This window comes from Desmodus rotundus, chromosome 4 (assembly GCF_022682495.2).
Source record: "Desmodus rotundus isolate HL8 chromosome 4, HLdesRot8A.1, whole genome shotgun sequence".
Lineage (NCBI taxonomy): Eukaryota > Metazoa > Chordata > Mammalia > Chiroptera > Phyllostomidae > Desmodus > Desmodus rotundus.
This window is the reverse complement of record NC_071390.1, coordinates 117,245,586-117,271,907: the sequence shown is the minus strand read 5'-3', so window position 1 is coordinate 117,271,907 and position 26,322 is coordinate 117,245,586. Positions and strand designations below refer to the sequence as shown.

The 26,322-nt window shown below is 39.7% G+C and overlaps 1 protein-coding gene and 1 long non-coding RNA gene across 2 annotated transcripts; one reads left to right on the top strand and one right to left on the bottom strand.

Annotated features, from left to right (window-relative positions):
- Window positions 1-3: 3 nt before the first annotated feature.
- On the top strand, window positions 4-15,238 carry LOC128780745 (uncharacterized). Its single transcript, XR_008426761.2, has 3 exons — window positions 4-270; window positions 13,152-13,344; window positions 14,865-15,238. It is a non-coding gene; the product is annotated as an uncharacterized lncRNA (long non-coding RNA).
- Window positions 6,416-26,120, bottom strand: PAICS (phosphoribosylaminoimidazole carboxylase and phosphoribosylaminoimidazolesuccinocarboxamide synthase). Its single transcript, XM_045185822.2, has 9 exons — window positions 25,848-26,120; window positions 23,954-24,151; window positions 16,032-16,210; window positions 15,128-15,307; window positions 14,909-15,022; window positions 14,135-14,218; window positions 12,844-13,024; window positions 11,769-11,927; window positions 6,416-7,232 (listed from the first exon to the last, which is right to left on the bottom strand). The coding sequence occupies exons 1-9, from the start codon at window positions 25,861-25,863 to the stop codon at window positions 7,066-7,068; spliced, it is 1,278 nt and encodes a 425-aa protein (XP_045041757.2). The 5' UTR covers window positions 25,864-26,120; the 3' UTR covers window positions 6,416-7,065.
- Between the last annotated feature and the right edge of the window lie 202 nt (window positions 26,121-26,322).

Sequence of the window (26,322 nt, the reverse complement as noted above, 5' to 3'; positions counted from 1 at the left end):
TGAACTGACCCAGCGGAGAAGGAAGCCGGTGGTTGCTAAGCGTTCGGAATCGGAAGCGCTGTTATTCCGGAATCAACGTCAGAGACTGTATGTTACGCTGTTGTTGCTAGAAGTTCGTGGATAGAGTCGCTACATCTTAACTGAAGCGGGTCTGGAGGAGTGAGGCCTCGGATCTCACGAGGTGGTTGAGAATGGTTTACCAGTTTTGGCTCAGAGCTTCGTGGGTTTCCGGGGTGGCCGTTGCGGGCAAAGCAGTGTCCTGCACGCCAGGTGGGCGACCATCTATGGAAGATAAATAAAAGGTCGATAGGGTGGTAAAATACCAACTAGAAACCGTAAGGAGTCGTTTGAAGAAGGGGGATAGGGAGAGAGAAGGTTTCTTGCTGCTTGAGAATATTTCGTAGAGGAATTGACATTTGTAGGGGGTCTTTGAAAGATAATAGGAAAATCTGGGGTAGGTTCTGAGTAACGTTGCGGCAGAGAAGCGAATCTGAGAAAACGCATAGAAGAACCTCCAAGTGCAAAGCGCGTTTGGTGGCACCCTTTGGCTGCCCTTTGGGCTCTAGTTCAGGAGCAGATGACAGTACGGCTAGAAAAGTAAAGTGTTTTCAGATGAGAATTTCAGGTTAGTTCCTGGGTTTTCGACTTAGTAGATGTCTTGTGAGGAAATTACTTAATTTATCGAAGTCTGTTTTACCGATTGCAAAACAGCGATAATATATAATTTTTCTTGGGAGAAAAGATAATTCATACAACCTGGCATAGTACGGACTCAAGTAACACACAGAGAGGAGAATTAGGTTTTTTAAGCTCTTAAGTATCTCTTCAGTAGCTCTTAAGATGTGTTTGAATGTCAGAAGACGGTACCTATTGAGTACTCTTGATGAAGAGACAGGCCATTTTAGCCATGCCTGGCGTCACACAGTGGATTGGGCGACTTCCTGCGAACAGAAAGATCGCGGGCTGATTCCGGGTCAGGGCACATTGCTTGGTTGCAGGCCAGGTCCCGTATTGGGGGCGTGAGAGAGGCAATCTATGGATGTTTCTCTCCCTTTCTCCTCCCTTCCCCTCTTTCTTAAAATAAAATCTTAAAAAAAAAAATCACATTTACTGAGCCACTACTGTTTAGACTCCTATCTGGTGTCAGGATCCTGCCACCACCTCCTGCCACTTTCCCTTGCCTCTGTTTCCCAGCAACCTAGCTGTCTCCTTTTCATCCTTCCCTATTTCTGCATCCTGGTTCTAGGTTTAAAATTACTACTTTTACATTCATAGAGCTGTCTGTTTCTGAGCATTGAACATTGTTTAAGGCCTGTCTCTAGATGGACTATAATTTGTATGAGACCAGGGGACTATATTTACCTTGGCTCAGGGATTTATCCCTAGGATCTAGCATATGGGCTGATACGTGGTTGGTCCTCAACTTTTTTTCATTTTGTGTCTGGTACTCAACTTTTTAACTGAATGAGTTTTTGCTTCTATTTTTCTCCTAATCTGTGAGCTCCTTGAAGGCAGACACTGTGTTTGGCTCATGGTTTTTTCCTATGGTGCCCGGCACATTTCATGTCTGGTCAACATAATACAATGCAAAAAACACGCATGATAGAGGGAACTCTAACTGATGAGGATGTACTCTCTGTGAACTAATAAAAACCCTGGGAAGAGCTGTGGACTTTTCACTGGCCGTGGAACTCACAGGTTTCAAGCCGATTATGCCTAGTCTACAGGGGGGTAAGGGAGTTCCAGATGATACTTGGCATATCCAAAATATTGTGTGAATATTTCTGAGAAAAGATTTTGTGGCTTCTATCGGATTCTCCAAAGATGTTTCTACCTTCCTCTACCAAGATTAAGAATCACTGCCCTAGTAGTGCTTTTCTAACTTTTAAGATCATTGACTTTAAGGTTGTACAATTTTGGTTTCTCTTATCAGTCTAATTCCATATACTTTGTAGCTTCTATGAATTCCTCAGAATTCCTCTACCATAGATTCCCATGTTTCTATTTCTTCTGTCATTTAAAAGAGTTTTCTGGCAAACAGGACATAAATATACAGATTTAATCTGCTATTTTCGAAACAGGGGTCTCCTAAACCAGAGTAATCTTTTAAAGCATAATGCCACTCTCTGGGGTAAAATCCAAACTACAAAGCCAAGCAATGTGAGCCCTGACCAGTGTGGCATAGCTAGTTAGGCTGCTTCCTGCAAAGTGAAAAGTCGCCAGTTAAATTCCCAGTCAGGGCACATGTCTGTGTTGTGGCACATGCCAGCTTGGGATGCACACAAGAGACAACCCATCAATGTTTTTCTCTCTTTCTCCCTCTCTTCCCCTCTCTTAAAGTAAATACCTTCAGAAAAAAAACAACATAGCAATGTGGAGTCATTTCTATGCTTGCCAACTCCTCACCCCACACAGCTCTTTTGTTACTTTCTACTCCCCTTACGTATTTATAGTCCTCTAATGTATGTGTAGTTCCATGTTGCTGTACTTCTGGAAATTTGCACATTTATTCATGCAACAAATATTTGAGTTCCTCATATGTGTTGGTGTCAGGCATTATACTTGTTGCTAGGGATACAATTAAAAAGACAACCCAGTGCACTCGTAATTTATCTTCTACTTGGGAGAGGCAATAAACAAGTATATCCTATATTTGGTGGTTATAAGTTCTATGAAGGAACTTAAGAGAAATTGAGAATAGAGTGCAAAGAGTTAAGAGTACCTCCTTTTCACTCACAATATACACATTCTTTATACCCCCTCCTCCTTTGTGTATTCAGAATACCCTATCCTTTACTCCGCATTATTACAATAGTGTTTTGAAATTGTCTGCCCAGGAAGACTCCCAACATTCACTGATGGAAGAAATTGGATGTTGTACATTGTTGCATTCCCAGGGTCAAAAACGTATTTTTGCATTAAATGGATTTAGCGATTTATGATTTCTGGGAAGCTTTCCTATAGTTATCATTTTATCCAGAGGTAGGCAGAAGAAATGTTACTTATAGTACTCTTTACAAGTGAGACTTGAAGTTCAAGAGGGATAAGCCCAAGGAAATCTTTTTATTCCCATTCCACTGCTATATTCACAGTCCCACAATGCTTGGTTAACAACTCCAGTGCAAGTATTTGAAGTTGTGGGCAGTTCCATGCAAAAAACACCATTAAAAAGTAAACATTTTCAGACTTCTGGCCAAGAGGGAGGCGTAGGTAGACACACTGTGCCTCCTTGCACAACCAAAAGGACAACAATTTAAAAACGACCAACCAGAACTGACAAAATCAAACCATATGGAAGTCCAACAACCAAGGAGTTAAAGAAGAAACATTCATCCTGACTGGTAGGAGGGGCAGAGATGGGCAGATGGGTAGAGAGGACTCACGGCAAGGCAGTGGCTTGCAGACTGGGCGGTCCCACATTCGCGTGCAGATAAATCAGGAGGAACAACTAGGCAGTGAGATAAGACCATGAAACCCAGGGTTCCAGTGTGGAAAATAAAGCCTCAAAGCGTCTGACTGAAAACATTTGTGGGGTTGAAGCTGCGGGAGAAAGTCCCAGCCTCACAGGAGAGATCATTTGGGAGACTCACAGGGTCCTACAATGTACACAAACACACCCACCCAGGAAGCAGCACCAGAAGGGCCCAATTTGATTGTGGGTAGCGGAGGGAGTGACTGAAAACCGGCAGTGGAGCAAGCAGCACTGTTCCCTCTCCGAACCACTGCCCCCACATACAGTGTCACAAGTCAGTGATGTGGGTTGCCCCGCCCTGGTGAATACTTAAGGCTCCGCCCCTTACTATGTAACAGGCATGCCGAGACAAAAGAAAAATGGCCCAAATCAAAGAACAGTTCAAAGTTACAGAAAAAATAAAACTAAGTGACAAAGAAATAGCTAACCTATCAGATGCACAGTTCAAAACACTGGTTATCAATCAGGATGCTCCAGGAACTCACTGGGTACTTCAGCCACATAAAAAAGACCCAGGCAGCAATGAAGGTCGCATTATGTAAGGTAAAAATCTCAGGGAACCAACAGTTACAGGAAGGAAACCAGGACTCAAATCAACAGTTTGAAGCAGAAGGAAGAAAGAAACATTCAACCAGAACGGAATGAAGAAACAAGAATTTTAGAGCTTCCGGCCAAGATGGAGGCATAGGTAGACACACAGTGCCTCCTCGCACAACCAAAAGGACAACAATTTAAAAACAAAAACCAACCAGGACTGACAGGAAATCGAACTGTATGGAAGTCCGACAACCAAGTAGATAAACATGCATCCAGACCGATAGGAGGGGCGGAGACGGACAGCCAGGAGGAGAGGACTCTCACCAAGGCAGGGGCTGGCAGACCCAGCAAGGTGGCGGATTGTGGAACGGGGCAGGCCAGGCTGTAGCTGGCAGATCCCGCGGCCCCACATTTCACATAGATAAACTGGGAGGAACGGTGGGGGAGCGAAGCAGACTGAGCAACCCAGGGCTCCAGTGCGGGGAAATAAAAATCTCTCAAAGCTCTGATTGAAAACACCCATGGGGGTTGAGGCGGCAGTGGGAGAGACTCCCAGCCTCACAGGAGAGGTCGTTGGAGAGACCCAGGGGCCTAGAGCGTGCACAAGCCCACCCACTCGGGAATCAGCACGAGAAGGGTCCAGTTTGATTGTGTGTAGCGGAGGGAGTGACTGAAACCCGGCAGTGGAGTGGGCGCCATTGCCCCCTCCCGGCCCCTCCCCCATGTATAGCGTCACAGCACAGTGACCAGTGTTACCCCGCCCCGGGGAACACCTAAGGCTCCGCCCCTTTAAGTAACAAATGCGCCAGGACAAAAAAAAAAAAAAAAAAAGGCTCAAATGACAGAACACTTCAAAGCTCCAGAAAAAATACAAGTAAGCGACGAAGAGATAGCCAACCTATCGGATGCACAGTTCAAAACACTGGTTATTAAGACACTCACAGAATTGGTTGAATTTGTTTGAAAAGTAGATGAAAAAATGAAGCCTATGCCAAGAGAAACAAAGGAAAATGCACAGGGAACCAATAGTGATGCGAAGGAAACTGGGACTCAAATCAATGGTGTGGACCAGAAGGAAGAAACAAACATCCAACCAGAAAAGAATGAAGAAACAAGAATTCGGAAAAATGAGGAGAGGCTTAGGAACCTCCAGGACACCTTGAAACGTTCCAACATCCAAATTATAGGGGTGCCAGAAGGAGAAGAGGAAGAACAAAAAATTGAAAACTTATTTGAACAAATAATGGAGAACTTCCCTGATCTGGCAAAGGAAATAGACTTCCAGGAAGTCCAGAAAGCTCAGAGAGTCCCAAAGAAGCTGGACCCAAGGAGGAACACAACAAGGCACATATTACATTAGCCAAGATGAAACAGGAGAGAATCTTAGAAGCAGCAAGAGAAAAGGAGACAGTTACCTACAAAGGACTTCCCATAAGACTGTCAGCTGATTTCTCAAAAGAGACCTTACAGGCAAGAAGGGACTGGGAAGAAGTATTCCAAGTCATGAAAGGCAAGGGCCTACATCCAAGATTACTGTATCCAGCAAAGCTATCATTTAGAATGGAAGGGCAGATAAAGTGCTTCTCAGATAAGGTCAAGTTAAAGGAGTTCATCATCACCAAGCCCTTACTATAGGAAATGTTAAAGGGTCTTACCTAAGAAAAAGAAGATAAAAAATATGAACAGTAAAAATGACAGCAAACTCACAGTTATAAACAACCACACCTAAAACCAAACAAGAAAACTAAGCAAACAACTAGAACAGAAACAGAACCACAGAAATGGAGATCACATGGAGGGTTATCAATAGGGGATTGGGAGGGGGAGAGAGGGGGGAAAGGTACAGAGAATAAATAGCATAAATGATAGGTGGAAAATAGACAGGGGGAGGGTAAGAATAGTGTAGGAAATGTAGAAGCCAAAGAACTTGTATGTACGACCCATGGACATGAACTATGGGGGGGGTTGTGGGAGGGGGGAGTGTGCAAGGTGGAGTGAAGGGGGGAAAAATGGGATAGTTGTAATAGCATAATCAATGAAATATATTTTTAAAAAATAAAATAAAATTGCCCCCTTTTCATAAAAGCATATGCATAAATTTTAAGGGGTTTCATGGACATCTGAATGAAAGTTTAGTGATATATAAAATCCCCAGGGCTACAAAATATTAACAGTGATTTCCAATGTATAAGGGTCTATAGACTGATGATGAACTGTAATACCTCTCAGTAACAACTCCTTTAGAAAGGAATCTTAACTATTTTGAAAAAGAAACTAATTATGGTTATCATCTGGCAGATTCCAATTTCTGAAAATGATGGTACACTGGGATTGTTAGTGTGGATAAAGTATGTATTAGCAAAATTTAAAAGAATTTCAAGATCCACAGAGACACACATAACCAAGTAGATTCACTGAATCTTTTATTTGGAAGTCGGAGGTGGCTCTTCCCCATTGCAAATTACCCTCACAGCCATCAGAAGCTCTTGGAAGTCACCCTTCCAAGGCTTCCACAATGCCCCTTCACCTTATGTTGTCTTTTCCCTACCCTTACCATCAATCTTAACTTTTCTTTTAAAAAATTACAATCAAAACAAAACATCTCTACCAATAGCTTGAGATACACAACACTTTCTGAGATATTGACTGCAAATAAAAAACCACGTCCTTAGAATTTTGTAAAGATCATATTAGGAACTATCTATACTGCTCTATCACCCTTTCTAAGATAAAATGATTTTAACTTTCTAGAACTTATGGGTTCAGATATAGTTCAAGTAGTAACTTCAGAGCTCTAAATAGTAGGACATTATTAGCGTTTGAGAAATATATTTATGTTACCTACCTAACAATGACCATATAGTAGCTAAGAGGTTAATTTTAAAATGTCCTTAAGTATGTACATATATCTACTAATCCATGAATCTAGAGAAGCATTTATTCACTAATGGATTTTGTTTTCTCTGATTGATTTAAAATCTTTTCATCTTATTTTTTCTTCAGCAAAACTAGAAAGTTATAATTTTTCTCCTAAAAAAATGCAATGACGTTGTTTCTTAAATACTGTCCTCTCGGATTTTTTTGTCAGTCTGCTTCAGGGAAATCCATGTGTTCAATATCCTTGCTCGCAGTTTGGCCCATATCAAATGGTTGTTCAATCCAAATATTTGAGCTGCAAACTGAGCTGATCCTTCTGGAGAAAGTATGGTTGAACAGCCAATACCTATTGGTTCGGAAAGGAAAACAGAAAATTGAGCTGTCAGTTATACTGAACATACTACTTAAAGCAAACTATTTTTTTAAAAAATATCTTATTAATTTATTTTTAGAGAGAGGAAAACACCAATGTGTGGTTGCCTCTTGCATGCTCCCAACTGGGGACCTGGCCTGAAACCCAGGCATGTGCCCTGACTGGGAACCAAACCAGTGACCCTTCGGTCCATAGGCTGGTGCTCAATCCACTGAGCCACACCAGCCAGGGCTTAAGCAAACTATTTTATAACTCAGAGAAGTCCTGTTAGCCAGGTAATAAAAAACTACTGTACTAGTCTTATCTCAAGTAGTTATCTGCAGGAGTTACTACCCTTGCTGTTGGAGTGGTGAGGTGACTGTAAGAGAAAAGTAATATTTATCTTTACTGCCATGAGCAGGTACTTTATACACATCGTCTATCACTCTTCTTTCTGAATCCACTGGCAAAGAAATTCACCTTTTTCAAAGTTCTTTTTACATACACAATCCCTTTAAACCCCTGGTGAAGTATAAGAAAAATAAAACAAGGGACAAGGTTAAGTGGGTAGAAGCACCAGTTTTTAGACAAACTTGAGGTATGCTAATTGTTTTTGATAATATTCTCGCTACCAATTTTGTCTTTACACTTAAACTATTCTGACATTTTTAAGCAGTAAAAAAGTCAAATAAAAAAAATAATCTTAATAAATATCAGGTTAGAAATAAATTCAACAGTAATAAGATCTAAAAGGCCATAGAATAAAAAAGTTCCTTAAGGGCCACATAATTTCCCAGGTAGAGTTTCATCAGGTGGTACTATTATGTCTGTCACTAAAGTCAAGGACTATAGTTTTAGTTTATGGATCCAAAAGCTCCACTTTTGTAATATTCTTGGAATTCATCAGGCTCTTTGATTCTCAATATACTATCCCCAATAAGAACAGATTAAAGAACAAATCACAAAGTTAATTTATTAATTTGCATGAGTACATTAATTTTTGTAGCTCTACCACTTAATATCACATCAGTCATTTTACTTAATGTTAATTTTAATGTCATTATCCCAAAGATAATGACACTAAAGATGGGAATGATAATGTCGACGATAATGTCGACCTAAGAAACATCCAAACCTATAGAGAATTTTTATGAGTTTATTTGAGCCAAACTGACAACTGACAAGCAAAATCTCAATGGATGCAGAAAATGATCCGGAAAATGGCAGTTTTACCTTTTACTTTATATATTGCACATCAGAATCAAAGGAAAAGATGTAAGGGGGTTCCACAAAATCCACTGGTGATAGATTAGGGAGATGGGAGAAAGCAAAGAGGGGGAAATCTCTCAGACTGGATAAAAAGTAAAATGAATAGACACATACTTTTTTTAATTGGTGGGTACAGGATAGTTAACAATTCATATTTACAGCACATAGAGATGGCAGAACAAAATAAAGAGCGTTTCAGGGGTCTCAGGTTCTGGTGGGAGATTGTGCCTTGAGGGGACTGGACAAAGGAGATTACTCTGACATTCCAAAGTTATGTTATCATAGGTGCAAAAAGACAATAGGCAGGCTCAGTTCAGGTAAGGACTGACCTTTATCAAGAAAGATACCAGCCTAGGACATGACTACCCACCATGACTTGCTTTTAGTTAGAAAGTTTTAATTTTAGACCATCCTATGTGGTTACTTTAGTTCTCTGAGTCTGTAAGGCCGCCATGCAGGCCTCCTCTGAGCTTGTCAGGTTTAGCGCATGTCTCCTTTTTTGTTACTGTACCAGTAACTAGTAGCTATCTTATGTGAGGATTCAATGAGTTAACTCAGATAAACTGCTTGGAGCAGTACTGGTACATAGTAAGTACTCAATGAATGTCAGCCCTTATTAGGAGTATACTAAGTAGAGTGTTCCACTCTAGTAACTGAAACACCTGTGCCTACCACGCAGAACTCCCTTTCTGATACCAGGAAATCTCAATCAGCAAAAATTAGATTATCTAGAGAGCATTCCATAAGAGAAAGAGAAAAGGAGTTTTGGGGATGCTATTCGGGCCACTGCAATACTGCTCCTCAAAATACTGTATCCAATTCTAGTGATCATAATGTACAAACCTTTGCGTCACTATTTCTCCCCAGATAGTACTAGATAAAAACTGACTAATTTTTCCTTACCACATTCCTGTGGATAGCTTTTTCTAAGCTCCATGGATGACACCTACACTATTTCTCTAGAATAGAATTTGCTATACTAGAGGAATATAAACTTTGCTTATAGCTATAGGTTTTTAACTTGAAAAGTTAATATAGTATCTCTCTGAAATTGTTTAAAAAGCAGTAACAGAATAAAGAAAATAGACATAAACACAGCTGAAAGGCAAAGAAGTGGTCACTACTTGGCATAACAAGAAAATTTAACCCTAAACTGGAAGCAGGGAAAGACGAGAAGCAGCCTGACATTAGAGAACCAACTCAAAGGTTGAGGAATCAGGGGTACCAGACACATTTGAAGGGTGGAATGGGAGTGAAAATGGGGCTAAAATGAAAACTGAAAGTGAAAAGTAGTTTGGCCCTCTGGTCCCCTTCCCAAGTCTAGGTACCTGAGCAATTGGTTCTTCTGGGTCACAACAGTTTTAAATTTTTCTGAAGACAAAACAAACTTGTCCATACTTCTGTGGACTGGGGAACACCAGGACAGTGGAGGCAAGGAATGCCATAGTGAAATGAAGAGATTAACTTTACAGACACACATTAAGACTCTCAGCTTCCTGAATGCCGGCAGCCAGGTTTGTACCTCCAGGTAGGAGACTGACACTAGAAAGGTACTGAGTCCTTCTGGTCAACGCAGGAGGACAGACTGAAAGACACTGATGGGAGGGGCTATTCAAAGAACAACCCTATCAGGTCACCCCATTAATGGAGCCCACTCTTACAAGCCTCACTCACTTGCACAAAGCTTCTGACTGGTTTGTTACAGTGCCCAACTCTAGAACAAAGCCAAGGCAAGGAACCAATGTGAAAGACACAATAATAATCTCAGAGAGATAAAAGATGTTATTGCCACTACTAAACAAGAGGATGCTTGGGGGATGGAGGAAGACTATAGAAGAAAAAAGAGCTCTTGGAAGTTAAAAATACTGTATCCAAAATGAAAAACTCAATAGAAAGGTTGGAATGTAAAGTTGAGAAAATATTCCAGAAAATATACCAACAGGAGAAATAAAACAGAACAGATATCAAGGATGTCTAAATTTGAATCATAAATCTAAAATGGCAGAGAAAAAAAAGGAAGGGGAAGGAAATTAAGTAGTTCAAGAAAACTTCCCAGGCTTTCTTGTGGCACCTTGGAGGCAGTCAGCTGTTTTGGGATGAAGCTGAAGATCTCTTTCCCAGCCACTGGCTGCCAGAAATTCACTGAAGTGGATGATAAATACAAACTTTGTACCTTTTATGAGAAGCATATGGCCACAGAAGTTGCTGCTGATGTTCTGGGTGAAGAACGGAAGGGTTATGTGTTTCGAATCAGTGGTGGGAATGACAAAGTTTTCCCAGAGAGAAGGGTGTCCTGACCCATGGTTGTGTCTGCCTGCTACCAAGTAAGGGGCATTCCTGTTATGGACCAAGGCAGACTGGAGAAGGAAAGCAAAAATCTGTTTGGGGTTGCAGTGTGGATGCCAATCTCAGTGTTCTCAACTTGGCCATTGTAAAAAAGGGAGAAAGACATTCCCAGTCTCTCTGAGAGCTTCTACCTCTAAGTCTGAGTCCAGTCAAAAATGAGATTTTCTAAGAGTAGCAAATAAGAACAGGTATCCAATTTAAAAGAAGAAGAAGAAGAAAAATAAGTCTTCCCAGGACTAAAGAATCAGAGTTCTCTATATCAGAATGTAGAGTTCTACATTAAAAGCTCTCACTAAAAGCCCAGAATGAAAACAGGCTCACCAAGACACATCTTTGTGAGATTTAAGGAACAAAATGTCCTACAAGTGTCCCAAGAGAAAATTCATAAACAAATGAGAAGACTGGAAAAACTTGAACACTAACTGGAAATTAGATGATTTAAAGAAATTACCATTAATTTTTCTTAGGTATCATAATTATGATTTAAAAACTAGAGTCCTTACCACTTAGAGGCATATTTAAATACTTAAGTATGAAATACCTAAGATCTGCTTTAAAATAATCCAGAAGAGGGCTACTGATGCACAAGATATAAATTGCTGAAGCTGGGTAATGGGTACATGAGATTTTATTATTCTACTATTGTGCATGTTTAAAACTGTTTAATAAAAAATTAAAAAAAAAAAAAAATTCAGTGTATCTGTCCTGGCTGGTGGAGCTCAGTGTATTGAGTGCCGGTTTGAGAACCACAGGGTCTCACCAGTTCAATTCCCAGTCAGGACACATGCCTGGGTTGTGGGTCAGGTCCCTGGTGGGTGTGTAAGAGAGGCAACCACACATTGATGTTTCTCTCCCTCTCTTTCTTCCTTCCCCTCTAAAAATCAATAAAAATCTTAAAAATTCAGTGTATCTTACCACTGGGTAGTCGAAGAGAAGACCACACGTCCTGAGCTCCCCAGTCTGGAGTGAGGGGAGGACAGCTGATAACGGGATATGCAGTATTACCAGACATCACTGGTCCCAAACCATTGCTTCTGCCTGCCACAGCCACAAACACTGTAGGAATGCCATCCCCTAGGGAAATCACCAGTTTAAAATTATGCTAAATATTTAAAAGATATTTAAAGATAGGTTAAAAATAAAGGGGCCTATGCTCAACTCCTTCACAGTTCTTTATCAGCCTCCAGAAAATGCATAAATAAGACATTATTAAATACATTTTCAAAGTATAAGGTTCACTTTCTACTTATTGTATGTCAAGTAATGAAGAAGCATGAATGGGTTTGGCCATCTTCAAGGTCTATAGCATAGAAGAGAGGAAGGGGGTACCAAGGTGCCAGTGAGAGAATGGCTCAAAGGCCTCTTCTACAGTTGCCGTTTAGGCTCACCGAAACGCAAAATGACACCATCCAAACCACTGTCCTTCAACTAGAGATTTAAGGGCACTTCTTTAAACAAGAGTTCAAGACAAATTCAATATAGTACCCCAATGTTTAAAAGCATTCAATATATTTTCTCACGTATCTCTTAAAACATTTTATGATAAACTTATAAATCATTCCTTTGCATTTTTCTGGAGAGTTCTGGCTTTTATTACCTTATCAGAGGGTTCTGAGACCCTCCTCATCCCTCCCAAAATTAATAATTTTGCTCCTGTAGCTTCAACCTCAGGCCTCCTGTAATTGGTATGGGCCCTATTTTCTGTTGGAGCAGGTAAGAAATAGTTTTTGAAGGGCTTCTTATTAGGTAAAGACTAATTCTAGTTTTTATCTTCCTTCTGTGCTTGAATTTTCAAATCGTTCTCTTTGATCCATTCTTTTATGAGCCCCTACGACACCTTAAACTCTTTGGAGATGAATATCATAAAAGCCTAGAATATCACATTTTCCCCGTCCTTGGAAATGTGATCTCTTTTTCAGCATTAATCTAAACATAAAATTCTTTGGCAAAATCAGAATATAGTGAAATGCTCTAGCTTTATGAGGTTTACCTTCATACTCTGCTTTAATCCTCAGAGTTTCATCTGGTCCTTTATGAGCAGAGGTTACCCGAAGTTCACATGGAATGCCAAAACTTCCACAAGCCCTCTTGATATTTTCACTGTGATAGAGATCAGAAGTCGAGCCCATCAACACTACAACCCTGCACTGACTTTCTGGTTTCAGAAGCAACTGGAAAAGAAAAACATGGATATGGCAAAAGATGATAAGGACAAAAAAGGATATGAGTCAGTTTATAGAGCTACAGTTTAATTTTTTTTTTAATTCTCACCTGAGGACATTTTTTTATTGCTTTCAGAGAAAGGAAGGGAGAGAAACATCGATGCAAGAGGGAAGCGTCAACTGGTTGACTCCCATATGCGCCCGGACCAGGAATGGAACTCACAACCTACACGTGCCCTGATGAGGAGTTGAGCCTGCAACCTTTTGACTGCAGGATGACACTGCAACCAACTGAGCCTCGCCAGCCAGGGCCAGAGCTACAGTTTACAGTAAAATTATATTTATCAGAATATTTTCTTTCTAAATAGACCAAATTTAAGATACATGAAACAAAATGATGAGATTTCATTTCTGAAAATAATCTGAATACTTATTGAGTATATATAAAGTTCTTTATAATACTTAGTGAGTATGATTTTTAATCAGAAGTATTTATTGTTATAATAAATAAGGGATAAATATTTGACTTCTAATTAATATTCAGGAAGCTATAAATACATTTTAGTCTAGGATTTTTAGTACATTCCATTAAATAAAGGATTTAAGGCATAATCAGCCAAAATACAGAGGTCATTTATAAATCTTTCTAAGTTCCTTGCGTAGAATTCAAATGTATATTCCTACGGAGATGATGTTCTTTCTAAAAGGAAGTTATGACCCTTGGATAAACACAAACCCTATTCAATTTCCATGGAATTATAGTTATTGAAATATGATAAAGAAAGTGATATTTAATGTCACATGGAGCTCCAATTCTAAACTCTGCTGATGGAACCCATGCTAATGGAACTCTGAATAGCAGTGGAGAGATGGGTGGGAAATGTAAGCCTTCTCCTGCAGTGGCTGGGTAGAAACCCTTGTTTTTGGGAGGTGTGTACTGGCAAGCTTAACAGCAGGGAATCCAGTATGCCAGTGAGGACAGTTCAGCTGGTATATATAGTAAGGTGCTCTTTCTTTAAAATTACTGGAAAAAAGAAAAGCACTGTACTCTCCCTTTTTGAATCAAGGAATTCTTGGAGAAACACGTAATACAATGTGGATGTACTACAAAAGATTTACCTCTACTCTTTCAGCAACCCACTCAAAATTTTTCTTAACCATCTGGAGCCCTTCAGGAGTTACTTCCTTGAGGTCACGATATGACTAGAAAAAACGACAGAAAGTTCAGAATGTTTAAGTGTTCTATTAGTAATAGCCTTGCTATCTGAAATTTGGTTTCTGAGTTGTGAGTTACAGATTAGGAAGAACTTGCATAGCAAAGGATGTAGCTGAAAATGTATCTGAGTCTACAAATTCATTTCCTGAATTAGACTAAACAAAGTTTAGATAGTGAAGTATACTTGTATTTTCATTTAAGGATAAGTGCTTTCTGCACTAGCAACTACAACTACCTACCATGACAATTCTCATATCCATTAAGTACAGAGAATCTTGTCCTTATTTTGTTTTTCATTGGAAAGAACAGACACAGCACCCAGTAAGATCCAGAAGACTCAGGACAGATTTCCAGATCTACCACTTAATTGTAATTGTAAAGATACCTATCCTTTCAGAACCTTATCGTTAATTGGTCAAACCAGGATAACACTTGCTGTGCCTGTCTATGGAAATAATGAGAAATCTGCATTGTAAATGTAAAGTATTATTCCTACCTTTATTTCAGGATATAGGAAGTGTAAGAAATATTTTTCTTTAAAAAAATAAATAGTAACCAACAACTCAGGTTCATATCCTAGGAAATAGTAATTGCCACCTTTTCGTCCCATTTTCCCTTTCTCCTGTACCCCAGGCCTGACCTCGCGAAGAATAAAAAATCTTGAAGTTATCACCTACCTGTTTGTCCTTCTGTTGGCTTCGATCTCCTGATGGCCAGAGTCTCCAAGAATCATTATCAATAACATCAGCAAGAACAATTTCTTTGGTGGTGACATCCACACCAAATTCAATCTAGAAACAGCAAATCACCAAAGAAAAGTTTTTCAAAACTATACTACTAAAGATATTTCTCAGTTGTAATTTTTTACTTTCAAATCTCCATTTTATTATTTGTACCTTCATATCAACCAGTGTACAGTCCTGGGGCAGCCAGGACTTCTCCAGTATCTCAAACACAGCCTGCGTAGCATGGCTCATGATGTCCACCTCAGTCTGGCCTATAACAAGTCCAGCGAAGCAAAATCTTGCAGCAATGAGCTGTTCCTCAGACCACTGTGGATCGTTATTGGCATCATCCTGAAAATAAAGTACAGAATTAAAATCAATTTAAATATGAGATTTTTGAACTTTTCTGATAATCTGAAGTCTTTTTCTTGAGCATGAGTTCCTCAGAAACATTCATTTCCTCTGAAGATTTAATTTTCATTTAAAATACCCTTTAATTCACAGCAATTATTTTTAATTTGTCTACTTTCAACTGCTACTTTTAAATTAAAAAAACATGGGTAAGTTACTTATTCTACGTCATAAAGTATTGAGAGAATCTGCTCTCTATAAAATAATTTAAATACTTTGGAAAGAGAAAAGCAGTTTCAATAAAGAAAATCAATATAAATCTGTAACTATGGATTCCTATATCCTTTATTTCATGTTTTCACCTATAAGAAACATTGCTAATAGTTTTTCTGTATTAGAATATAAAAAGATCCCTCATATTAGCCTTTATTTCAAACTCTTCCACAGTAAATTTAAATTTTTTTTGAATTGTTACTTTTCTGCCTAGTAACTGCTAACTTTAGTTTGTTCATTTTGTTAGTCAACTTGGTCAGAAGTTAGATAAATAGATTTTTCACAAGTGTTTTCTTTCGAAAAGCTGAACTGTCATTGCTAATGGAAGTATACATTATTAACATTTCTGGAATGATAATTGCAATATAAAAAACTTTAATGTTTACATTTTTTTACTTGGTAATAAGTTTGTCACTGTATTATAGTTAAGACAGACACATACAATAAATACCTTAAAAAACATCTCCACTTTGGGAGGGTAAAACTTGTACCCTTCCTTGACACCAGGATTTCTTTTGAGGAAAGAACCAGTTGCTATTCTTCTACAAACCCATTCAATTGGAATCATTTCACACTTAGGTGCAATGAAAGCTGTCTCCCCACATTTTCTGGTGAAAGCAGTTTTGATACCTATACATTAATGATAAAAGGTTAAAAAGCAGCCATTAAAATTATATTTTAAAACGTAGATCTGAGGCATAATAAAACTCAAACCTTTACAAAAAAAACAATTAACCCTATCTAGCTAAACGCATTACCCTTAAGTGGCGCTATCCAAAATAAATGTAATATGGCTTTCTCCCACTTATCAAAATCTCAGGACTATCTGACTTTAATGTCACGTGGCAAAATATACACTGGATCAGAAAACCTGAGTCCCAATGCATTCATTAATCTATTTGTTCAAAAAATACTTATTGAGTACCTCTTCTGCCAATGCATACTTAACTTTGCACAAAGCACATAACTTATCTAAGTAGCACTAAATTAGCTCTAAATCAGATTTGGTTGCAGGAGTCTTATATTCTATGGCCCATTATTATATAGGCCTTGTAATATATCGATCTACTAATCACAATCAGATATAGCCTTAAATTTTGGGTAGCACTTTTTCTCTTAATATTGGAAGCAAGTAATCCTCGAAAAACCATCTAACGTGTAGCAGTAGGAACATAATGGCCCATTTGGCAAACAGCAAATAAAGTATTTGTCCTTCCTCTCCCTTCTCTCTTATTCAACTGTTACTGAAAAACTAAGACAAAGAGCTGACTTATGATGTTTAGAATGGGAGCTACTTTATGTGGTAGCCTTGGAAAATAACCATCTCTCTAAAAACAGTTACAATGTTTAATTATGAACCATATGATCCAGCATTCCACTTCTAGGCATTCTAGGTGCTAACATTACAGCTTGAAGATGATTATGTTAAACTGACCCAGATGTTTTATTTACCATTAATGCTACAGTATTATACTGTGATGTAGTACACTTCCAGGAGAGGCAGTTCAGAGAAGCATCGAAAGCAGGGACTCAAACAGGTACTTGTACACCAATGTTCACAAGATCATAATTCATAACAGCCCAAAGAGAGAAACAGCCCAAGTGTCCATCAACAGGTGACTGGGTAGATAAAATGCAGTGTATACGTACAATGGATTATTATTCAGTCATGAGGAGGAATGAAATTCGGATACATACTACAACATGACTAAACTTGGAAACACTATGCTAAGTGAAATAAAGAACAAATATTGTATGATTCATTCCACTTAAGAGGTACCTAAAATAGGCAAATTTGTATGGGAATGGAAAATTATTATTTAATGGGTCAGGGTCTCTTTCTGGGACCATGAATGTTATCAAAATGGACAGTGATGACTGCACAACACTGTGAATGTACTGTCAAGAACTGTACATTTAAACATAGTTAAAATGATCAATTTTATGCATTTATATTTTATCACAAATTAATTTAGTAAGATTCCTGATCTAATTTATGTCAGGAACTGTCAATTCATCTTCTCCTTGTTTATTCCTCATAATACCCAATAAAGGAGATAGTATGATCATCCAACAAAACAGGTAAGGACACTAGTAATGCCAGACACAGAGGTTATGTCAGCTAATAGTAAGTATAGCAGGGTTTCCAACCCACACTGACCTCTGTGGGCTGTCCACTTAGCCATTACGCTATACTGCCTGTCCCAGTGGTTTATTACAACAAAAGTAATAGTAGAGCACCAACGTGAATTAAAGCATCACCTGGAAACCTGCCTTGGCTTAACATAATGTTCATCGTGAGGCTGAAATGTTCGTAACTCCATTCCCAATCTAACCCTCTAAAATCATTTTTTTCTTAATAGGAAAGGATTAGAGACCTTTGATCTCACGTATGTATCCATACACGAAGGGAACCGACATTGTAGGAAACTCTGCACTGTGCTGTTTTACTTGTTATCTAACTAAACATAAAAAGTTTTGAAGTAAGTATTATTATTTACATTGTACAGTGAAAGAAACAGGGACTCAAAGAAATTACGTAATTTGACAAGCGAGGTCATGTTCCCAGTGAGTAATGGCACCTGTACTTGAACTGCACCGTGCAGTTCCAAACGCTGTGCTGCTTTCTCTGCATTCTCTATGGGTTTGACCAGTAAAACTGCATTGAAACAGGGTAAATAAGTTAGTTGTATGCTTCACAAACAGGAACTTTGAGAAAGGATGCATGTTAAAGGGTCATTTTAATCTTTAAAGAATGACAGGCTCTTGGGTAGATAACTGACGTCAATCCTTAACCTGAGTGCCTGGCTTCAAGAACTCTTTTTTTTTTTTTAAGGCCTGTTAATCATTAGTCACATTTGCTCATTTGTCTAAATAAGCTTGGCAGACTAGTATGCAAATATATTATTTAAATATAAACAATTTACCTTTACCCAGAGGATCTCTACCCTCACCCTACCCTCTGCACATCTAAGGGAACCAAATACACAGAATCAACTCATGGTAATAATCTCGTACAGAAAAAAAATTGATTCTAAAAAAAAAAAAAAAAAAAAAAAAAGTGATTCAGTTTAAATGATATGATTCCTTCTAATACACATGGTAACCATCAAAGCAAATTTCATGAGTACATATGAGAAAAAAAACTCTCCCCATTTGTCTCAGCTGTCTACAAATGCAAAATCATCAAGATTACTAAGAATATGTAAATGTTAACTGCATATTGTGAATTACAATGGCCATGTATCAGCTCACACATTCTTGGGCCATCCGTGTTTAACGTTGCCCAGCTCCCCATCCGTGGTTTTGGCAACTGCAGAATTGTGACTCATATTATTACTCTCACACCTCAGTGAAATTACAGTGGATTTCTGTGGGGGAGGTAAAACCTAAAGATTAAATTCTGATTTTTAAGTATTGAGACCAAATCCACAAATCTTGTAAGTCAGTACAGCACATAATATTATTTCCATGGAAAAACAGTATTAACTATACCTATTATTTGTTTGGCATTTTATAGTTTGTTCTTGAGTGACAATGAGAAAACTAGAATTCCGATTTACTGGTGCTCATCCCTTTCTAATTCCCAGAAATACCTTAAGTTGGAACATAAAACCTGGTTTAAAGAAAGCAATTTTAACTAGACTACTGGTGGTCAACTACACATAGCATTTATTCAACCATTAGCAAGCAAAAATTATACAAGGCTTAAAAGAACAACTCATCTGTCTCCTAAAATTGACTTAACAAATTTTAAAAACCTAGGTCTTCCTTAATTTCACAACATATATAAAACCTAGAAAACTTTACGTTGCAACATATCCTGTGAGCCAAATAAGTTTAAGCTATGTTATATGTGCCAAATACAGTACACTAAAGAGTACTTCTTTCAGGATAACGAACTTCCCTGGTCACCTCAGATGCAGGACTTTCAAAGTCAAAACCAGCACTCCCTAAACACTTGGAGCACCCTAGCCACAGAAAGTACACTGAATAGTGCTTTACTGAATAAGCAAACAAAACCTTGGGCCTGCACTTATCTTCCATTACTTTGAAGTATACGATAAAATCCCACAGCTATGTACAACTACCATGGGTACATAGAAACGAATTTATTAACAATTTATAGTGTTAAGTAACTTTAAAAAATTTTAATGTATATGGGCAGGAAATAACTTGGGAGGTTAAAAATGGTTCACTTATCTGAACTGTACAAGGAACTTAAAATTAGTTTGATGCTCTCTAGAGATCTCCTCAGTCACTGGGAAACCACCAATCAAGGAGGCCTTAAAATAAGAATGTTGGATTATACCGCTTAGGAACTGTGGGAAGTTCCTAAAATACTTACTTTGAAATGCACAGTGGGATTTATGATATGGCTGACAATTTAGGTTGGTAATTAAACATTTTTTTACTTGTAAGTGTGAAATAGTACTTTAGAAGAGGCAAAACCATCAAAAAACTACTCTGTACTGACAGAGTAGATTTAATTTGAATTACGTTATTTTGTGCAAGGCACTTAATCTATCTTGACTGGAAACAAAAGTATTAAATTTCCCTTTGGATTTCAGAAAGATTAACGTTTACTGGAAGCTCTAATAAATGAAAGGGCTGAGACTTCGGGTCAAGATGGAGGCATAGGTAAACATGGCTCACCTCCTCACACAACCACATCAAATTACAACTATAGAACAATCATCACTCAGAACTGTCAAAACTTAAGTTGAGTGGAAGTCCAACAACTACAGCATTAAAGAAACTACAGCCGTCCAGACTGGTAGGGGGTAAGAAGTGGAACAGGCTGGTCCCACACCCATGTATGGTGGATAAAAATTCAGGAGGGTTATCTCAGGAGTGAGGAATCACAGCCCCACACCAGGCCCCCAAACCAGGTTCCAATGGCAAGACGATAAGTTCCTATAACTTCTAGCTTCCAAAACTGGCAGGGATGGAGTTGGTGGAAGAAATTGGTTTTCTTAAAGGACCCATACACAGACTTACTCAGACTCACTCCCTCTGAGCTCCAGCACTGAGGTAGCAGCTTGAAAGGCATCAGTGGGCTTATAGGAACTGACGGTCAAGGCAAGAGCTAGGGGACAGTTTTCTTCCAGATAAAAAGGTGTGCAGAGGCCACTGTCCCTTTTCTGAACCCTCCCCACACAGTCACAGAGCTGACCAGCTTGGGGCCATTTCTGGAGACTCCATAAACCTGGCTGACACTGTTGGTCCTACTCTGGAGATTCCCTGAGGTTCTGTTGCACCCAACTTAGGGGCCCACCCAGCTGTTAACAGTGATTTTTCCATATGAATGGCTGGTCTTGGCTTAGGCTTTACAAATTTCCTAAATCCTCTGAAATAAGCAACTGCTGGCCTGAGTAAACCCCAGCCCCAGTATCTCTTCTTAAGTGGGCCCAGGCCCTGCACTAGCAGCAGCCAGCCTAACTTCACAGCATGGCCTGGTCTGAGAATCTCAAAGCCCAGCACAAGTAGCAGCCATTTGCTTCATTACTCATGCAGGTGGCCCAGGCAGAACACAGGTGGGGATTGATCTTAGTCTGCACTACCCAGGAAACCCCAGAGTCTGTGTACCTAGTGGATAGCTACAGACCACATTGGAGCACCACCACCCTATCCCTGCACAGCTCATCTTCTAGAGGGCAGAGGTCAGTGGTCACAGCCAGTCCCTACAGCTGACTGGCCTGGGTAAGTCCCTCCCATGGTTCTGCCAACAACAAACAAGGCTCAACTGTAAGAGGAGGGTATACCCAGCTTGGGTGATAGTGGATGCTGTGCTACTGGACCCTATAGGACACCTACTACAGTAGGCCATACTACCAAGACAGGGAGTCATCGCAGCTCTATCTAATACATAGAAACAAATACACGGAGGCTGCCAAAACCAGGAGACAAAGAAACATGGCCCAAATGAAAGGACATATCAAAACTCCAGAAAAAGACCTAAAGAAAATGGAGATAAACAATCTATCAGATGCAGAGTTCAAAACAATGGTTGTAAGGATGCTCAAGGAACTTAGTAGGACCTCAACAACATAAGAAAGATCCACTCAGAAACAAAGGACACACTAATTGACATAAAGAATAATTTACAGGGAAACAACACAGAGTGGATGAAACCACAATCAAATCAACGATTTGGAACATAAAGAAGCAAAAAACCAACAATCAGAACAAAGAATCCAAAAAACATGAGGACAGTATAAGCAGCCTCTAGGAAAAACTTCAAGCATTTCAACATTTGCATCATAGGGGTGCCATAAGGGGAAGAGAAAGAACAAGAAATTGGGAATTTATTTCAAAAAATAATGAAAGAAAACTTTCCCTAATTTGGTGAAGGAAATAGACATGCAAGACCAGGAAGCAGAGTCCCAAACAAGATGGATACAAAGAGGCCCACTCCAAGACACACCATAATAAAATGCCAATGCTTAAAGATAAAGAGAGAATCTGAAAAGCAGCGGGAGAAAAGAAGTTAGTTATCTACAGGGGAGTTCTTGTAAGACTGTCAGCTGATTTCTCTAAAGAAACTTTGCAGGCCAGAAGGGATTGGCAAGAAATTTTCAAAGTCATGAAAAGCAGGGACCTGCAGCAGCCAAGATTGCTCTACCCAGCAGAGCTGTCATTTAGAATTGAGGAGCAGATAAAGAGCTTCCCAGACAAGAAAAGACTAACGGAGTTCATCATCACCAAACCATTATTATATGAAATGTTAAAGGGACTTATTTAAGAGAAAGAAGATCAAAATTATCAACAATAACATGGCAACAAATACATACCTATCAACAACTGATTCTAAAAAACTAAGGAAACAAGAAGAACAGAGACAGAATCATTGATACAGAGAATGTTTTTGATGGTTTGCCAGACAGGAGGTGTGGTGTGAGGGAATGGGTGAAGAGATAAGGGGATTAAGAAGTACAAACTGGTAGTTACAGAATAGCCATGAGGATGTAAAGTACAGTATAGGAAATGTAGTAGCCAAAGAATGTATAGGCATGACTCATGGACATAAACAACAGTGTGGGATTGCCTGAGGGAGTGGGGAGTGCTGGGTAGAGGGGGCAAAACTGTGACAACTGAAATAGCATGATCAATAAAATATAAATTTGCCCTGACTGGTGTGGCTCAGTGGATTGATTGTGGACTTCGAACGAAGAGGGTCACTGGTTTGATTCCCTGTCAGGGCACATGCCTGGGTTGCAGGCCAGGTCCCCAGTGGGGGCCATGTGAGAGGCAATCACACATTGCTATTTCTCTCCTCCTCCCCCCCTTCCCCTTTCTGAAAATGAGTAAACAAAATCTTTAAAAATAAATAAATAAAAATTTAAAATATAATCACAAAAAAGAAATGAAAGGACAACTGGGAATATTGGAAATAAAAGGTGACAAAGTCATTAAATTATAAAATTAGAACTGAGATGATAAAGAACAAAGCTTTTATTTTACAGATAAGGAACTGGAGACATCAAAGGCTGAGTGATCTAAAGCAAGGAGGCCACTGAAGGGAAAAGCTGAAATGTTTCACTAGCTGAGATTTCACCCAGTCAGACCAATTAGCTGAACCCGGACAGAAAACCCCATTATCCTAATTCCCCTCCCTTCATTTGAAATGTTCTCCATAGGATGCTCTGATCTTGGTTTTATCTTTCTAATACATTTCTCTATTGGAAATAGTGTTTATTCAGTTTTGGAGTAGGAGGCAACCCTGAAGATCTTTGATCTAGTCCAAATCCCTGACGTGGGGAATGGCAGGATGAGGTGTGGTTAGTCTTCAAACAGTTTTCAGAGCTTTCGGTATTAGCTCCAAGGGGTAGTATTAAGAATAATTGTATAGAATCCCAGGGACTGAATTTCATTAAATTCTGGAGCTAACACCAGAATTTGCTTCCTTCATAGGTATGTTCCTTAAGCTCCTTCACAGGTTAACTCTCTTAGGAAAATGTTACAGGAGAGAGAAGTTACAGGGAAGATACACGTGCCAGGCAAAAACTATAGCAAATTGTTAAGATTTCTCTAAACTAACTAAATGATAGTACTTACTGATTTCAAACCAAGTAAAGTGTTATAGTCAAATTTAAGAGTTTCTGGTTCGATTTAAATAAGCTTACTAGTGAGACGCCTCCAAACAAAACGTTGTTAATCCAAATAATGTCACCATTCTATGAAAGAGATCAGTGTGCAAAAGGGAAGAGGTGAGGGGATTGGGGAGGGGGAGGTACTTGCCTGCTTTATGTAATAACTAAAAAGAATAAATAAATAACATGTTAATACAATGTGTCATTTCCTCCTAAAAAGGACCAATACCTGTATGTGAGAGAGAACATGAAGGGGGAGGCTACTGGGAAAGGTACTTACCTGCTTCCTGTAACAACTGGAAAATACAACTGGTAATTTTATTTGAGATTGCAGCTTTTCCTTCCAGGTGATTCTTTCTGGCTGCATTTCCTGCTGTAATCTGGTCCTTGGACTGCAGGAGGACTTTTCCAGGACTATCTACCAATTCATAGACTTCTTTTGTTTTACCCTCATAGAGTTTTTTACCAATGTTCAGTACTGTGGAAATAAAATGGAAACATCAAATTTCAGGAGGAAATTTCCTGAATATTGAAAGCTAAATACTTAGGATGATGAATCAGTGAACATACAAAGTGGTTAAGTAAAAACTGCATAGGAATTTATACTCTACAAAGTACTTCCACATGCATCACCCACTTCATTCACATGACTTTTGTGGAGAATTATTATGTAAATAATTATAGAGCTTAAGAAACAAAGTTATCAAAAACATGGAAGTCACACAATTAGGAAATGGCAGAGTCAGATGAAATCCTAAATCTGAGTCAAATTTTACCCTCCTTCCACTATCCACCTGACTCTCACAGCAGAACTTAAACAGAATTAAGATCCATTAAAATGAAATAGACTAGTTTTTCACATACATACTTACAACACAAAAACTAAACTAGCTTGCAGGGGGTGGGAGGAGTGCTTTCTTCCAGATGGGTTCTTGATTGCAAGTGAATGTGCAAGAGGAGGCACCTCCACCCGCTGTTAGCCCATTTGAAAGCAACTTTCCCTTGTTTTTCAATCCTGCATCCGAATCCCACACCCTTAACCCTTTCTCTTAACAGCTGGCAGTAAACTATGAGGATGTAAGGACAAGAGTATGCAATTTTGATGCAGGTTTTAAGCCCTAAAGAAAAGTAGACCCTCATCATTAGAAAAAATGATTTAGATGAAGATTAGAGGTAACAGAAATTTAAATACTTCAAATTTCCAAAGGGAGAAATCATTCCTGATTCTCCCAGAACACTGACTCATTCTCAGTAGCAGCATTTTTTAGTGTCCATATGTCAGATAGTAGGGATATATACCGGGAAAAACAGACTAAGTCCCTGCTATCAAGCGACCTCAGCCTGAGGGAAGGTAAAATTTTAGAATAAGGTATCGTAACGTAAAATGTGAGAAATATACTGACTATGAGATCACAGGTTCATAGCAGAGCCACCTAACTAGTCCAGATATCAGAGAAGTGTAGAACAAAGTGACGATTAGGCTGAGGAATGATCAAAAAATTTAATCAGAAGAGGGAAGAACCGATAACAACTAACAAAATTAAAGCAGCTTAAATGGCACGATCTTTCCTGAGGATCTAATCACTTACTTGTGAACAAAATGATTATGTAAATGTGACAAAAGCAAGGTGAACAAGTCAACTTTTTGCCTGCTGGTCTGGGATCAGTCCAAGGCCATCATGGCATCAAAAGACTACTTTAAGAACACATAACCAAACTCTGGACAGAAAATAGCAAAATTTTCGGAAGATTCAATTATTAAATTTCTGGCAAGACTTGGATTTGAAGAGTCAACACTAGATGTTCCTGTTTGTTTTTCAGTGCCCGCTAATTACAACAAAATTGATTTCCAGGCACCTCTCCAACCCCTGGCCACTTCTCGTTCTACTTATCCTCTTCCTCCACTTTGTTCCTTTTCCACATCCCAAAGGAGTTCCGCGTGTTTCAGAAAGTTCGGGGAGGTCTGGGTGCGCTTGGTTTTCAACGCACCGTTCGGCAGCGCCTGAGCCAAGTGTCCTCCAGCCCAAAGGCCTACAGGGGTGGGGCACTGCCCGGGGAAGCCTAAGGTCAGGCCCACGGGCGCGCACTTGTCCGCGCCGAGCCCAGGGCCGGGGGGGGGGGAAGGCATGGGGGACAGGGGTGCCGGCGGACTCCTGGGCATGGCCATTACTCACCCTGTGCTGTCGCCATTATCCTGGGTGGGCAGGGGCCAGCGGCCGCGCTACGACTCTGTAAAAGGAGTGGTCAGAGAGGCTGACCAGGCGAGGGGAGACGCGGCCCACCGACGCTCCTCCGGCGGGGCAAGGGAACCTAGTGCGCGCGCTCCGGCCCGTAACCAGAGCAGACGCACGCGGTCTCTCCACACTCACAGGGACTGCGGCTCGCGGAGCGTGCGCTTCCACTGCTTCCACCGAGGCTTCCCGTCGCGCAAGCGCAGCGGCCCAAACTCTGCTCCCGCCCTCGCCCCGCCCCGCCCCCAGGGAAGGGGGAAAGTGGTGCGCTCGGACGTCCCCCTCCGCTCGCAGCTAGACGGAATCTACCTGACCACGCTCCCTTCTCCGCAGGGAGAGCGGTTCAGAGGTTGGAGTATACCAAGTAATGACGGACGGGGGAAGGCATATAAGGAAGGGCATACAGAGTTTAAATCCT

Coding starts and splice junctions, on each gene's coding strand:
- PAICS (XM_045185822.2), bottom strand. Junction 16,211..23,953: donor CCAGTTGTTACAGGAAGCAG/GTAAGTACCTTT, acceptor ATTAATGTATAG/GTATCAAAACTGCTTTCACC. Junction 7,233..11,768: donor TTCTCTTCGACTACCCAGTG/GTAAGATACACT, acceptor CCGAACCAATAG/GTATTGGCTGTTCAACCATA.